Below are 17,022 nucleotides of genomic sequence, written 5' to 3' on the forward strand. Positions count from 1 at the left end.
AAAGTTATAGTACTGCAGTTGTGATTACCATAGAAGGCAAAATGAAAAGTATAACTTAGCTAAATTCTCAAATTTTATTTTCCAACTAGATTTTGTTATAAAGGGATTACATATTCTGCATGTCTGCTCAGTATGGGCTTGCAGACATGGGAAGAAGAAACATTTATTTACATAACTCCTTATTAATACCGGTTTCTTCTCAGTACTCTTTTACTAATCTCATTAAGGCAAAGCAAATTACTAGAAATTAGAAATATTATTGACTTGAGACCTATCTAAGTCTGGGAATTATGTTAAAGTGAAATAGTGTTTTAAAATTTCCTTAAAACTATTTCAAAAATTAGAAGGGCTTCAAAAAAGTCATCACATGGACAGGTTTTAAAACTGAAGAAGACATAAAGGAAAGCAAATTAGACTGATAGATCACTGAAGTTTTTAAGTCTGTGGTTTCACTAACCAAACAGTGTTTTAGAACAATTGTTCTTGATTATCCTTGACTCTCTTAGCAACTTTCAAATATGGGACACAGTATTAATTACAGTCTCAGGCAGTACATTAAATCCCCAAGACTTAACTTATTCCATAACAGGAAGCTGTAAAATAACTTCCCCAATACCTTCTGACTGCCTTTACCCACTCATTTCACCGCCCCCATGACTGTCATCTCTGGCAACCACCCATCAGTCATCTGAATCTACGAGCTTCATGTTCTGTTGTTCTTTTTGTTGGACTGCACATAAAGGTGAGTTAGATGGTATTTGTGTTTCAAGGTCCATCCATTTTGTCAAAAATGGCAAGATTTCATTCTTTTTTATGGCTGAATAATATTTCATTATATACATATACACCACATCTTCTTTATCTATTCGTCTGTCAGTGGGCACTTAGGTTGTTGTCGTATCTTGGCTACTAGAAGCGACAGCATGCCACTACCTGCTTCTCCTATAAAGAAGTGGAGTCCCCCAACAAGCAGTAGTAGACTCTCAGTAAAAGAGTCTATGTGGCTGCCTAGTAGTGTTCAGAGAATTTCTTCTGGTGACATTGTTTATGCTTTGGAGTCTCACTGGAGCTTTACCAGCACCTGCCATTGAAAACAGTTGACTGCCAATAAATATGTTAACCTTCGAGTTTCTGTAGCACTCTTAAATGCAGTCCATTCTGCTCCAAGTGATTTATTTACATCTAATCTGTCAAGTTCGGGAAACATCAATGTGTGGCTGCCTCTCACGTGGCCCCCACTGGGAACCTGGCCGGCAATCCAGGCATGTGCCCTGACGGGGAATCGAACTAACGATCCTTTGGTTCGCAGCCTGTGCTCAATCCACTGAGCCACACCAGTCAGGGCTAATCCATGATTTATATAACTGTAATTTTTGTTGGGCATAACTACAGTCTGTTTACACTGTCCTATACTACAGAGCACATACCTTTTTGTTAAGTGTATCATATTTCTATAGATCATCTCTTCTTCTGTGATACGTGTAGCTATTGCAGACACAGCTAGTATTCTGACTCATATAACTAACAAATAAAACACTGATTTAAAAAACCCAGTACCATTAATAATTATGGGACTAAAAGATTAAATGGAGTCACTACAGTGGTTTATTGACATACAGTATCTTTTAAAATGATACCTTTTCCAAGTTTGTTAGGTAAAGAAGCTGCCCAAGTTTTTTCTGAAGCTGTGATGTAGCAACAGCTTTGTCATTTAGTAGCTTTATCCGATTTTGTTCCACCTTAAAAAAAATAAAAAAATTTTATTCTCTTCCAGAACGATCATTAAAATTATATCAAACATGCATAATCCTTCAATAATATAAATGTGTTCTCTTTTAAGAAAACCCACTTACATATAAAAACTCAAAATAGCAAAATGGGTACTAGATAATGCATTTCAAAAGGAAATGTATGTATTTTTTGCTTTTTACTACTTAAATAGAATTGAGAATAATTAAAACAAATAAGAATTTGTTTTAATATGAAAACAAATTTCTCTGTATTTATTTTTATTGACTGATTGTCTATTGTATTCTCCTGAGGGAGGCCGTAGAGAGGATGGGGGCATGGAGATTCTTCTCTGGATTTCTTGAAATCACTCTGGCCTGAGTAGCATATTATCTCAGTTTTCTTTATCCCATGGATGTATTACTGAAAACTGGAACACAAACAGAACTTTGGTTGATTTTTTTTTTTTAATCCGACTTCAAGTAGGAAAGCTTCCTATGTAGAACAATTCTAGACTCTGGGTCAAGATGAAGGTGTAGGTAAACACAGCTCACTTCCTCGCACAACCACAGAAAAAAATTAAAACTACACTACAAAACAAATACTCAGAATCATCAAAAAATCAGGTTGTATGGAAGTTCAGTAACCAAGGAATTAAAGTATAGTAGTATATTAGTAAAGTAGTATATAACGAATATTAACAATTTTTCTGAGTTAGTCTCCAAGTTTATTGAAGGAAAAAGATTTAAAAGATTAAACACACAAAAGGAATAAAAATAAATTATTAATGAAAATAATATTGTCACTATGGAAGAGAAAGGTTGGTAGAGTTAGTTTTTAATCCTGAGAAACAAAGAGAGATTCATTAGAAGACAAGTTGTCAATGTCCACTCATCACCAGCAAAGGCAAACATGGAAGCAGTTTTGGGTGCCCTTAGGGAAGGTTTTTCTAGTTCTGATAAAACTGATGTAATAGAACATAAGTCTGACAACTGACCAAGAGTATCTTTTCGCTTTTGGCACATAGGAGGTATCCAAAAATAGATGAACATACAATCTGGAGGGAGACAAATGCACCAAAATAGTGAATTTTAAGCAAGCATTAGATATAAAATTGCTCATCTTTGACTATTTTTAACCCGGGGCCAGCTTCGAGAGTGATTAAACACACATTGAAGAGATCGCTGCCCTGACACTCTCTCTTCTAGGAATGTTGAGTTTTTGTGATACTATTTGCTGTGCTTTCTGTGGTTTACGTGCACATTACCTCGTGTGGCTCAATGATGTGAAGGACGGGGGGACTGGGCTTCGGCTCCCTAGGGTCCCGGACTCTCAGACGCTCGGTAGCCATGGCCAGTTCATCAATAGCGGACACGCGATTCCTCAGAGCCATCCAATATTCATGAAGCAACTGCAGGAACGGAAAAGACAAAGACACTGGTAATGCACATAACTGAAACTGGTTAAACCACCAAGATGTGCCCTGGTGTAAAACTTCAGTGAGGTCTTATGACATATACATTTTTTTGTTAAGTGTCTAAAGTGCGAGCAATTCTTAGGCCATTTTTAGGATGAGAAGGGATAACTGCCAATCTCCAGAGGACCCCACAGAATGCTGCCTGTTTAGATTCTTAGGAACAGAATACCCTACACTCACCAAAGACCTTTATAGCTCAATACTAGGCTGGTGGAGGCTCTGCTTTATTTTTTAAAGAAATATTTTTTATTGTAAAATATTTCACATATTTAAAATAACGTGTACATATGAAATGAGAATACTAAAATACACAAGTGAGTGCCATCATCCTATTTAAGAAAGAAAACAATACCAACTTCTTAGAGAAAGCCTGTGTGTTCCTTCTCGACTGTATTACTCTTTCCTCACACATTTTTCCTTCAACCCCCCCCAAAATGGGGTAACCATTAGTCTGAGTTGGACGTGTTATTCCATAGTTTTCATTGCCATATACTAATCTACACATCCTTAATAACCTGGGTATGTATGTTTTTGAAATTTATAGAGGTGCTATCAATTATTTTAAAATGTTTGATCACTAGCGTTATACTTCGAGGTAGACCCTGACTGATGCGTGCAGCGGTAGCTCACTCATTCATATTGCTGCAGAAGAGCTGCCTGCAATGTCACGGAGAAGGACAGCACACAGTTCTGGGATGCCTACATGATAAACATTCCTCTGACACAGAGCCTGGGGCCAAACTGAACCCCAAGGAAGAACATAGGGCCAAGTGGACACTATACAGTACTACCTTATCCCAAGGCTTGGTGTTAATGTGCTTTTACGTTAAAATAGTAATATGAAAAAAAAATGATTACAAACCAATGATTTCAACACTATAAAAGTGTTGAAATTTATCAAACATATGAACTGGTATTATAGACAGCATGTCTTCTTTTTCTGGATAGATATTTTTATCCAGCTTTAAAATGCAAGAACTTGCCCTGGCTGGTGTAGCTCAGTGGACTGAGCACGGGCCTGCAAACAAAAGGGTTGCCAGTTTGATTCCCAGTCAGGGCACATGCCTGGGTTGCGGGCCACGTGAGAGACAACCACACATTTATGTTTCTCTCCCTCTTTCTCCTTCCTTTTCCCTCTCTCTAAAAATAAATAAAATCTTTTTTAAAACGCAAGAACTTTAGATTAAAAAAGATACTGAATGGAATTATAAATAAAACACTTCTTTCACTGCCTTACCCATTTCACCTTTAGAGTAGAATAATGAATCAATAAATCCAAATATACACGAAAAATTCAAAATTAATGAGTTCTGGAATCTCATCTCAAAGACATAGATACAATATGACAACACTATTAAAGTTTTAATATGAAGGGTCGCTTTGTGCATTATTAATTGCAATGATTTCCAGTCGTGTATATTGAGAAATACTATATTCTCCGATCTTCACTCAAAGTTGTTGATGGCTGGTTGTTATTCATAGAGCAAAGCAAAACAAAATGAAAAAAATCCCATCTAATTTCACAGACTAGCAATGTAAGGTCAACCTAAGAACAGAAAGACCATTTTGACAGCTAAATAAAATGTTTCATATATTTTAATTTTAAAAATAACTTTCTTTGAGCAATTTAATAAATAAAAGTTCCTTATCTATTCAGTATTACTGTATTTATTTTTCATCATGATCATCACATTTTAGGGAAAGAGAAATTATAATACCTAAGGTCTCTAAGCAGATTTTTAAAAACTAAAGAGAGAAAACAAAAAGTAGCCATTGAAATTAATGTAAAGGAGAACTTTTAATACTGGATGAACGTTTTAAAATACTGGACCTTATATTCCTTCTTCCAAGCTTCAAAGAGATCCATCGAAGTGCTTCCTTCATCAATGAACGGAATGTCAAATCTATGTGACTTTGCAAATGACAGCAGAGCTTTCATAGATCGCTCTGTCTCGCTTATGGCCCACAGACCCCGGCTGGTGGTAGGGATTCGATCGTCCACCAGGCCTTCTTCATCTTCTATCATCTCCTCGAATATCGCAGTCTGGCCTTTGACTCTGAAGACGTAGGAGAACAAAACAACAGTGACTACTGGCTGTAGGCGGGACAGCACCGCAAAGGTCACACTGGCAGAGCCAACAGAGAAGCAAGGTCAGTCATGAAAATTTCAACAATTTTTATTTAAAGTCATGTCTAGAAGCTCGTGTTTGCAAGCCTTGGTAAAAATTACAGCAACTCTGAAAGAGCTTGAGGCATCATGAATTTGACCTATGTTTCTTGAGAACCATCTAGAAATGGCTGTAAATCCCAGGCTGAACTCTTACTCTGAGAATTAAAACAATACAAAACACAGACTACTATCACTATCAACCATGCAAAAAAATAAAATAAAGTAAAATAAAAAAAAAATCCAAAGCACAGGATGATCTAAGAGTACATGGTCAATCTCTCTTTTTTGGAGGCAATCAGAACTTGGTCTTTTCTCAATTTCCATTTTTGTAAAACAGAAATAATTTTGCTAATGTCATGGCTGTATGTACTTAGTAAATAGCTTAATTCCTTATACAGGATGAAGATTTCAAATTTGTGTTGGAGAAAGTATATTAATAATGAGAGATAACATTTTATAGGACATTAACCATGTATTGAACACTATGGTAAGCAATAACAAGCATTTTCCTATTTAATGTTCAAAAAAAATTCAATGAAGTATATGTTGTTATTGTACACATTTCACAAATAAGATTACTGAGGCTTAGAGAAGCGATTTGCTCACAGTATAGGGGCCAGGGATCTGAGTCCCAGCACGCTGGACTCGAGGGTCTGTTACTTCCCTAAACTGCCTTTCGGGAGACGTCACCACATGACACGAGCACGTGAGGCCAAGCTTCTGCATGGGTAAACTGAGCATGTTACGTGATCAACTGCCAAAGTTTATTGAATTGATTTAATAACAGAAAAAATATACAAAAGATTACTGTAAAGAAAATACAGTCTCCTGATTTAAAACATCAATCTTGTACACGTCTCGTTTTCCCGATGGAAATAATCAGGGGACTTACGTGTGGGAAAACAGCTTCGATTCGTACTCCGTGAACAGCTCATCGGCCTTACAAAAGACACAGCTGGGGAAGGAGAAACCGCCAGTGAGTGAATGTTCACAAACATGACCGGCAACCAGGTAATTTCTAAGAAAGGCTTAGTATTTTACACCTTACTTTTTCTTTTCAACAAATATGCCATTCTAGAATAAAAAATTGGATTTTCAGTAGGGGATCACTGAGCTTTTCTCTTTTTTCAAGTTAGATTAATAATACATCTTTACTTCTATCTGAATTCAAATGAATGAACTTTCATTATAAGAAATCTAGCTGAATGGAATGATGCCATCTTATCGAGTGATTTCCCCTGGTACCTACCAGTTGAGAGGAAGCCTGGCTGGTCGGAGGTGGCAGAGGGTTGCAGACTCAATAACACTGCGAGACGGAGGTGGCTCCAGGTTTTTTACAGCCTCTCTCACTAGCTTCTGGAATTTAGTTAGTTCTTCCATTTGTGTTGTCAGTAAGAACTGAAGACCTCTGCAGTCACGGAACCTGATTCCCATCACCAGCACCAAACACAACACAAGGTCAGTATCTTCAAATTCAGAAAATGGTTGTTAGACAAAGAAACTGCAACATTTTACCTAGTCGCACTTCAGTGAGTTTACCTTAAGAGTGTATTCTATGGGTATCTATTAGTAGACAAGGAATAACAACACCGGATAGCCTACTACAAAAAGTCTGACAGTTCCTGTTCCCAGGAACTAAAACACAGCACTCAAAATCTTCTGTCCCTGCCTCAGATGTCTCTGAAAGGTCACGATCGCCACATTCTTTCTCTTTAATGCTGACTGACCACAGGTGTCCCTCCAGACATCCTGGCTGGATGTGGAGAGACAGATGACTGCAGGAGGAAAGACAAAGACAGAAAACTGGGAAGAAGGCAAAAGAGCCAAGAGCTATGCGACTTGTTACAAGACTGTGGGTGTGTGTGTATGTGCAGTTTATTAAGCATTTACTATATATCAGGGCAATTTGCCAAGCACTTCTATATAGTATCAATGGACACTATGTGCGTCATTATAGAAAAAACTTAACAAATTAATTTGTTATTATGTGCAGAGTTAGGAGTTAAACCCAAATAAGGCTCTTAACTATTCTGATCAACTACGGGTGAAAGGGCTAAGAAAAAAATGTATGGATATGTGTATACGGATTTATGAAAGGAAAAAGAAAGCCCAGAATAACAAGAAATTACAAAATGGAAAATACGAACACAATTTGTTTGCTTTTTAAGAGCACATCCTTCTCCTCCCTAAAACGCCATATGCTCTTCTCCTCAAACTGACCACGAGAGCCGCTGTCCTTCCGGAAGGCTTCTCCAACATTTCACCACACAAGTCTGTTTCTTTCTGTCCATGGGATTTATTACAAATATAGCTTGTTTTATACCTTGTTATGTTCAGTTTTTATACATACTCATTTTTCTCAAAATACACATGGCTGTTGTCTTATCAAACTAAATTTCAGAAGGTAAGAATTAGACATTGCTCATAGCTTTTTAAAAAAAGTGTATGCAACAGACACAAAATAGCTGTTGAATAATTTCTAAAAGAATCTGTGTAGTGGTAATTGAACCAAGTTCACACAAAGAAAATAATTGTTTTTCTTTCTAACTTATTAACAATTTAAATCACTCTTCAATAATTAACTTTTGAACCAAAGGAAAGAAGTGGCTTTGAAAAAAATTTCTCTTTACTGACTCATGTCTGAGTCATGTGACTAGGCATTTAATAAGTCTTAGCAATGTTGTCTCTTGCAGGACCTTTAAACAAAAGAGCAGAAAACACAGTAACAGAAGGTAACTCTTGAACACCATACCAAATGGTACACGCGATTTTAAGTAGCACTTGACAAATATTAATTTTGTAATCCTTACAACAATGTTGTGTGGTTTAATAGATGAAGAACTAAGGCACAGAGATTAAATTTCTTTCCCAAGGTCACAGAGCTAATACATGATGGAGCTGAGACATGACCACAGGTAACCTGACATGAGAACCTACTTGTGCTCTTAATCATTAAGCTGCGTAGCCTTTCCCGAGAGTTATTAACAAGCGAACATAAATAGTCTGGCTTTTGAGATATCTTAATGTGTTTTATTACTTTCTATTTATGTCTAATTTTTTTTTGTTTTTAAAGGATGCTTATATGATATTAACAGTTCATTTTACATCTCTTATTGGTTCTTGTACAGCCTTGGGACCTCAAATAATAGGAGATATGTTCTAATAGGGGATTTAGAACTTTTAAGTAATTTCTGTATGATTTAAGAAAAACAAGTTCAAGATATTTTAAATGCTTTCTTATCAGCTGATTCTATACTTCAGGCAGAACATATTAGGATATAGGTGTGTATGTGTGTGTTAAGACAAAGGGGAAGGGAGGGAGAAAAGAGAGGAAGACAAACACTGGTGTGAAAGAGAAGCATCAACTGGTGGCCTCTTGCATGTGTCCTGACCAGGGACTGAACCTGCAACTTAGGCATGTGCCCTGACCAGCAATTGAACCAGTGACCTTTCACTTTGTGGGACGACATCCAACCTACTGAGCCACTCTGGCCAGGGCAGGATACAGTTTTTAAACTGGATAAAGTGAACCATGCCATAAATGACAACTTATTCTGGAGCAGTGATTCTTGAGCTTAACAGGGAAAAAAGAAGTGCACTCAGAATCTAACAAATTGCAAGTATTTCAAAAAGCAGCAGTCCATCAGGTTTTGCGTGGGGAAAAAGGTAATTATAATAATCTAAGCTACATCCAAGTAATAACGACACATGGAAAATGTAATCTATCTTTTCTGCCACAACACCTAGATTCCCCACAGCAGGCGGAAATTCCTCTGGGTCATGCCACTGACAGTACTTCTGATAAAGAATAAATCTGTTCTTTGGAAATAATTATTCACTGTTTCTACATCTAGATCAACAATCAATTTACCTATGAATGCTGAAGAATGGTAAGTGCTGATGAGAAGAAAGTGGGGGAAGGGAGAGCAGCAAACTCTACAATATAGAACCTGCCCCCGGGGCGCTATGATGCTTAGAATGTAGCGAATGGATCATATAGGGAAGTATGAATGCCTTACCTACCCCAAGGACACCATTCTCCAAAACGAGGCCTATTTCAAACATTAGCTTAAAGTTGGATTTAAGCAACTTGCCCAACAAAGATATAAAAAAAATACTTTAGATTTTTTCAAAAGAAAAGTAGTAAAAAAAGAATATTTTTAAATGACTAATAAATGGGGAAAAAGGGTTTCTCTTTTAGACTTATACCTAATACTCTGATTTGAAGTGTACTCTTAATAGTATGTAAAATCCAGATGTTCACAATCACAATATGTCCCTACATGTAATTGCACCTCTTAATCCCAAATGATCTGAATATCTGGGGTGGCTACTCATACAGTATTCTACTTTGCACTATTTTCTTACATCTCTGCCATAGAAAACGTGCTAGTTTGTTGCTTGTAGTTGCTGGTTATTTCATTTCGCACTCGTTGAACAAGCTCCTCATCAATAGAAAACTCTATTGCTCTGTGGATCACGTTTAGCCACCAAGGAGAATTAGAATGAATCTGTAAAATAGACAAGTGCTCATCAATTAACGCTGTAGGACTCACTATGTTGCTATCACCGTGTTTCTATCATTTTTATCATCTGCTGTGAAAAATTCAAAGGCAGTGATAAATACTACTCCAAAGGGAATTATAATAGCAGTGAGACAAGTATACATTTCTCCTTATTCAATAGGTGAGTACAACTTTTGCATAATATAATTAAAGAGAAAACCTGTTTCCTCACTACTCTGGATAAACAGGAACTTACTGTGTACTCCTGTGTGACAAAGTTGTGCTAAAACATACTTTACCAAAATGAAAATTCCATACTCACTCCACACATGAGAAAGGGTAGCAGGTTTCTTTCTCAACAGAAAGACATCATACTGACACTCAGCTAACTGAACTGGATTCTACTCCATGAATAATCTGTGATAACTAAGAAAACTGTATGCCTGAATATTAAATAATTAATTAGGAAGAATAAAATGAGGAGTATTTGGTAAAAATAAAAAAGTATGCATTCAAAAATGAGAATGTATTTTTGTGGCTTCCTCTTTAGCTTTGCTACTGATTTCACAAAAGGGAAATTTTAGAAATGACAAATGGCTTATATTTCGTAATAAAAACACCTGTGGTTCTAATGTTCTGACATCTTAACAGAAAAGATTTTGGCAACGTATACATTTAAGATCAAAAGGAGGTTTAAAAGTTTTTACTTTCTTCGAAAGACAACCCAAGGTAAAAGAAACCCCTTAGAGCTTAAAAGAAATGGAAAAGAATAACTATACAAATAGGTGATTTATCTATGTACCTGTTCATTCAATTAAAAAACACTGCTAACAGCAAAAACATTTTTACTGTGGGCAAGTGCTGTGCCAGGGGCTTAGAGCTCCAAGTCGATCACATACATCAAGTCCACCCCCCCCCCCCCCCCCCGACCAGAACGAAAGTGGAAATGCTCTGTGGGGACGTGAGGAAGGCGGCGGGGGACGCACCTTTCTCTGGAGCTCGCGGATGGTCTGCTGCACGGGAAGCAGGGCCTGCTGTGCCTCGGCGACCTCGGTGTTGCACTTGCTCATGTAGTGCTCTCGCAGCTGCCGGGCCTGTGTGACGGCAGCAAACGGAGTCAGCTCTCACTGCAGGCCCAGGAAACCATTTCACGTGACGTGTCAGTGACAAGGTGGCGATTCGTACATATTTAAAGCTACTGAACTCAATTTAAGCATAAAACTCTACAAGTATACTGCAGGGAACATAAAAGCCATGCCGGGAATTCTTAGGATACATATATTCAGGAGAACACATTCACCTGTTAAGTCATAAAATTTAAGAAATCCCAAGCATTTGCTCTCCAAATTTTTATCAACTTTTTAATTAAAAAACAAACAAGGAAGGGAGAAGAACAGTGACATTTAAAACTATGATACCTTTTAGTATCTGCTATCTGATTAAGTGATTTCAATTTCTTGGAATTTACTTCAGTTTGGAAATGATACTCGAGAATATACAGTAACACAGATGTTATGGACTGACTTGTGTTCTCCCAAAACCCATACGGTGAATGAAGCTCTCACCCCCATGGGACTACATTTGGAGATGGGGCTTTTAAGGAGGCAACTCAATGAGCAAATATGTTAAATGAGACCACAGTTGTGAAGCCCTAATAAATATGACTGGTCTCCTTAAGAGAAAAGAGAGACAACAGGGAGTAAAGCAAGGAAAAGGCCTGGAGAGGACAATGAGAAGGTGGTCGTGTCCAAGCTAAAGAGAGGCCTCAGGAGAAACCAACCCTGCTAGCCCCTTGATCTTAGCCCGCCAGTCTCTGGAACTTTAAGAAATACATTTCTGTCATTTAAGCCGCCCAGTCTGGGGCATTTTGTTATGGAAGTCCTAGAAGATTCACGTGCTGACACATGGAAATACATCCACATATAGAGTATGAACCCTCCTCCCCATGATGCATTTTTCCTTTTCTTGTCACGAACTTCCAATTAATTTTTTAAAACTAATAATTAGTTGGTCATGAAAGCTGTCTACTAATAGGCTGGACTGTCTCCCAGTTTCCCGTCACTGAAGGCATTTAAACAAAGAGTGACGGACTACATGTAAAGACCAGACAAAATGGGAATCACAGTTAACTCGGAAACTTCTAGTAAATGGCCATCTGACATTCAGAAAGGGCCGTACATCCTTACACGATCGTTTTTTATCACTGATTCAAATAACGGCTTTACTTACAAGTTTGATACATTTCAAACATATCTACCACTCTTTAGATTTAAGCTTTGCATCTCTGTTTGAAACCTTGAAAAAGGTAAAACTCTATGGGAAAATTAGCATAATAAGCTTATTAACAATTTATAGTGAGTTCCTTTATAATGTCGCTCTTTCCAGAGAGAATCAATACTCATTACAGAGGGAACTTCTCTGAGGACGTAAGAAAATCTGAATTTACTGTCATAAATAATAAACAGAAAGGTGGCAAAAGCATATCATTTTTTATTTTTACTAGATGAAGTCTTCTGCAGATCTGTCACAAGATCAACAAGGTCTCCTTTTCAAATGGTTTTTATTCACATCCTGTGCTGCTGACTACCAGCAACCACTCTACGACAAGCTGCAGCCCTCCAGCTACAAGCGGATCAGCAGAGAGCGCCATAAACATGGCCATTCTCCACCACCCAAGTCCCCACAGCAAAGTCTGAAATGCTGAAGCAGCAGGGAAACACTGTTACCTTTACTGAGATGTTGTGTGGCCTAGGAAATAGCAATTAGGTGGAGCATGGAGTCTGAAAAACATATTCTTTAAAGAGAGAATGAAAAATAATAATTACCTCTTCCTCAAGTCTGCCGTCTCGCAAGGTAGGAGGTATCCCTGGGTGCTTGGCCACCAATAGTTCCATCAAATTATGAGTAGCATGAAGTCTCTGCAAACGCAGAAAAGGCAGTAATTATGAGCCATGTAGTGAACTCAAAGGGAGAACCCACTGCTGATACGGCATGCAAAGCACCACCATCATACTCACATCACTGATTAGAGTACTCCTTTCTCAGGGAAAAACAAAGTCAGTTTTATAGTAAATGTCTTAATTCACAAGATAAATTTTCTTCAATTAAAAATCTAGTCTTATGAACATATCTATGTAGTTAGCTAAGTATGTAATATTTTTCTCTTTTTTTATTTCTAGGTATATTTTTTTCTATTATATATGCATTTGTCTATATGAGGAACAAGGAGTATGCCAAGTTAAGTGAAGTAAAATAAAAGTGTAGACTGCAGAGACTTGATTCCTCTTTTGGGAAACGAGTCTGGATGATCCTAGCAATTATATTATGATAAAAATAAGGGTAATTAAATATATAAGAAAACAGGGCTGTGACCTGGACCTGCTGAACCTAAGGGCTGAAGAGGGGACGGCTGGGGGTGAAGATGGTACAGGAAAACTCCATCATATGTCTCTGTATTCTATATAAGCCAGACTTCTCACTGTGACATTAAGTCTGCAGCTGGTTAGAGACCCCTGGAGTCAAAGGTTATGAGAAGAAATAATGCGAAAGTAATTTCTATCTGTTAACGTGGGAAGATAGGTAAGTATACAGGATCAGGCAATGTTTTTCTGGAAAGATCTGATTTGGTGCCAGTGATCTGAGACCATAAAGGTTTACTCCCAATGGCTACAGATTATGAGCCATGGTACAGATCTTTGTAGAGTTAACCTTGAAAAGCTAACTCAACTGTTTTAAGGTCTTTCCAACATGGCTCCGTAGGTAACACAGTCACTAACACGGGATTTAATAACAACGAAGGTGTAAACACCACCAGGGAAACCACGGGGTAGACAGTTGGCTCCTCTTGTCTACGTGTGCTTCCGGGAGAGGACTGCTGGGGCTTTCTGCACAAGGTGGTGGGATGGGTGGGAGAAATGTTGCTCTCTCTCCATCCTTTACACATTTATCCCAAGGGTACTGAGGGCCAATCTGACTGGACGGGGCAAAATATTCAGTGGGTTGTGCTTTCCCAGTAAGTGGGGTTGTTATGACAAACAGGGAACAGCCCGGCTGGTTGCTTATTCTTGCCCTTAGGCATTCTGGACTTCTTTGTCTTGCTTATTCTTCTACCTTTGTTTCCTTTGTTCGGGAGCATGATACCTTTGCCTTATCCACGAAGAATATAAGCAGACTTGTATTTGCCTTCCCCTCTTCTTCTCTCTCCCCCAAACACACCTCCTACCACCTGCCGAAGCACATGTGAACATGCAGGTCCCAGAGTCCAGATTCTGAATGGTGAACAAGTCTCACCAGGGACTCAAGCCTAAACTTACCGCTATTAATAAAAGTGGTCCTTATTCACCATTCAGCTAGAACCCTGTCTATATAACCCACCTGACAGAACCAAGAACGGGAAAGACTTAATGCTTAAATGTTGTAATTCAAATATCCAAACATCCCTAAAACACCTCCAAAAATTAAATTACAAGATCAGTGGATAATGTTTATTGTTACTTAGTTCCATTGCTGACTAGAACTCATTTTCTTTACTTTTTGGTGAAAATCATTAAATATGTTGATATTCACATGCAAAAAATTGATAAAAGTGCTCTCATTCTTTGAAGTACAAACAATTCAAGCTGTTTTTCTAACGTAGGTTAGATTTCGCTAGTGAGCCCTGTGCCAATACTGGCCTGAGCATATGGAACAGCAGTGATTCTCCAACTTTCATGTACAGTCAGCCCTCCATATCTGTGGGTTTCAGATTTGCAGATTCAACCATGGATCAAAAACATTAAAAAAAAAATTCCAGAGAGTTCCAAACGGCAAAACTTGAATTCACCATGCACTGAGCACTATGCTGAACACACACGAATGAAGTGATGTACCTGCATACCCTGCTGTCGCCTATATGCAAATACAGGCTATACGCAAAATGGTGCCATTTTATATAGCAGACTGGAGCATCTGCAGATTTCGGCGACTTGCAGCAGGGGTGGGGGGCTGTCCTGTACCAACTCCCTGAGGACGCCAAGGGAGGCTGGCCATGCAAATCATCTTGGGTGCTCATTAAAAGGACTGAATCCCAAACTTCATCCCCAGAGAATATGACTCCGTCCATTTGTTACCCTTCACCTTCTTAAATATTCAGAAAAACGATCCCATGAAAAACTATTTCATAAAAAAACAAGCAAAACATGTACTTGGAACTGTGCAGTCCGTACTCACTTGGAGCGAATCGGTTTTGAGCTTCCCTTTGTGCTCCTCAGACGAGCGCAGCACTTCTCTGTACAGTTCTGCGGCCAGCGCGTGCTCGCCTGAGAATTAAAGCCACTCAAAGCATGAGCAAGTCAAGTACTGAGCTCCTACTGTGATCTAGTCATCTGAATTAAAAATGTCCATAAAAAATGTAACTTAGAGATTATTTAAAAAATCAACTCACTATTTAAAAAAAAATTAGACTTGAAATTAACATACTGCCCCAGTAAAAAAGCTGATAGGTCCTTTTTTTGTTAATTTCACAGAATAGAACAATGATCAAATGAATTTACAATATTTTAAAATTATACTGAAATACAAACTCTGAATTAACTTCTAATTTAAACATATGATTTTCTTCTCACTGAAGTCAGAGTACCAATTAATAGTTATGTTTGAAATTAGGACAAGTAATATAGGTATTTATATTTTAAACAAATATTAAAAATACTATGACCAACCAACACATAATTCTCAGAAAATTAATAGAGTCTTCTTGATAGGTGATGTTCCTCTTGGTGGTCAGAATAACTTGTAATTAAAAACTATATTTCAAAAACTTAGAGATTCTTCTTTCCACTTCCGGTCACACAAATCACAATTAGTCTGAGATTTATGCTGTTTTACATTGTTCCTAATTAGCAACTCATTCAAATAAAATAATTCATAAAGTATCAATTATAACTACAGGCTGGCAGACTCTGGCCCTTGGGTCATATCTGATCCTCTGTATTTCTGTAAGGACCTTAGCTAAGAATGATTTTTACATTTTTAAATGGTTGAAAAAAATTCAAAGGAATCCTACTTGGTGACAGGTAAAATTATGTGCAGTTAAATTGCGGGGTCCACAAGGGAAGTCCCGTGGCTCCCAGCTGTGGTCATGGGTTCCCGTCCGCTTGGGCACGGCAACGGCAGAGCTGAGTGGCCGCAGCAGAGCCTCGGCTCGCAGAGCCTCAAGTATTCATTGTCTGGTTCTTTCGGGAAGAGTTTCATAACTCCTCAACGAAAGGACAGATGAAACATTTTTAATGGCATGAGTAATGAAACCTATCTTATTTGCTGCCTAAGGAAAAACTTTAATCTGGTAATTTATAAATACAATTGAAGTAAAAATCTAAAAGTGGCAGAATCATGAAATACAAAATAAGGCACAGGAATGTTCTAGTTTCAGTTTATCGGGGAAAAAAAACCTTTTATGTTCTGTTCACTATATATACTTGCTTTTCGTTCATTTAACTTCTCCCTTGTTCTATTAATACTGTAGATTTAGAACTTTGTTCAGAGCCACCAAGAGTTTTCTCTCTGTATACACAGCTTTGTCAATTTTGTTGCTGGTTCTCTCTCTCTTTTGTTAATGCTGATTATATATAAAAAATACTTTTATTGTAAACTATATGTAACATAAAACTTACAATTTCAACCATTTTTAAACGTACAGTTCAGGGCATCAAGCACAGTCACACTGCTGTGCAAACGCGGGCTTTCACACCACCGCTCTGCACTGCGCTCTACCAGTCACCGAGCACAAAGCTTTATAAAGCACGCGTTTTCATGCGACGTTACAGCCATCCAATTTTTATTCGCTTTGACAAAAAAGATTATTTTGACAATAAAATCTCATTATAATGTAGGAGTAACACTCAATTACCATCACATTAAGAGCCCTCTTTTTTTAGTTTTGAAGATTTTCATGAAGCTCTTCAAAAGACTTATGCATTCTCTTGGTATTTATGCTATCACTTATAGAGAATAATTCATTTGAAAAATTTCCCTTATAATTACTATACCTTTTAAAGGAGATATAATGACTAAAATATAATGTAAGCAGTTGAATTTGAACTATTCAGTATAGTATCTATTTTTTTATGCTTATTGAAAAAAGACATGCTTTCTTGGGAAATCAC

General features: G+C 37.6%; 1 protein-coding gene across 5 annotated transcripts in view; it reads right to left on the reverse strand.

The window, feature by feature from the left end:
* The window catches only part of SHPRH (SNF2 histone linker PHD RING helicase), a 72,677-nt gene that overhangs the window by 25,388 nt on the left and 30,267 nt on the right, over positions 1 to 17,022 (reverse strand). For all 5 annotated transcript variants that reach the window (XR_006786133.1, XR_006786135.1, XR_006786134.1 and 2 more), the window contains exons 15-23: positions 15,089 to 15,177; positions 12,706 to 12,798; positions 10,867 to 10,974; positions 9,744 to 9,886; positions 6,625 to 6,798; positions 6,268 to 6,330; positions 5,037 to 5,262; positions 2,996 to 3,139; positions 1,638 to 1,739 (exon numbers count right to left, since the gene is read on the reverse strand). Coding sequence is in view for 2 of the 5 variants with exons in the window: in XM_045843003.1 (XP_045698959.1) it covers positions 1,638 to 1,739; positions 2,996 to 3,139; positions 5,037 to 5,262; positions 6,268 to 6,330; positions 6,625 to 6,798; positions 9,744 to 9,886; positions 10,867 to 10,974; positions 12,706 to 12,798; positions 15,089 to 15,177 (1,142 nt within the window). In the remaining 3 variants the exon portion in view is untranslated. The remainder of the gene's footprint in view (positions 1 to 1,637; positions 1,740 to 2,995; positions 3,140 to 5,036; positions 5,263 to 6,267; positions 6,331 to 6,624; positions 6,799 to 9,743; positions 9,887 to 10,866; positions 10,975 to 12,705; positions 12,799 to 15,088; positions 15,178 to 17,022) is intronic.

This window comes from Phyllostomus hastatus, unplaced genomic scaffold, assembly GCF_019186645.2.
Source record: "Phyllostomus hastatus isolate PE091 unplaced genomic scaffold, TTU_PhHast_1.1 phas_contig_40, whole genome shotgun sequence".
In the NCBI taxonomy this organism is placed as follows: Eukaryota; Metazoa; Chordata; class Mammalia; order Chiroptera; family Phyllostomidae; genus Phyllostomus; species Phyllostomus hastatus.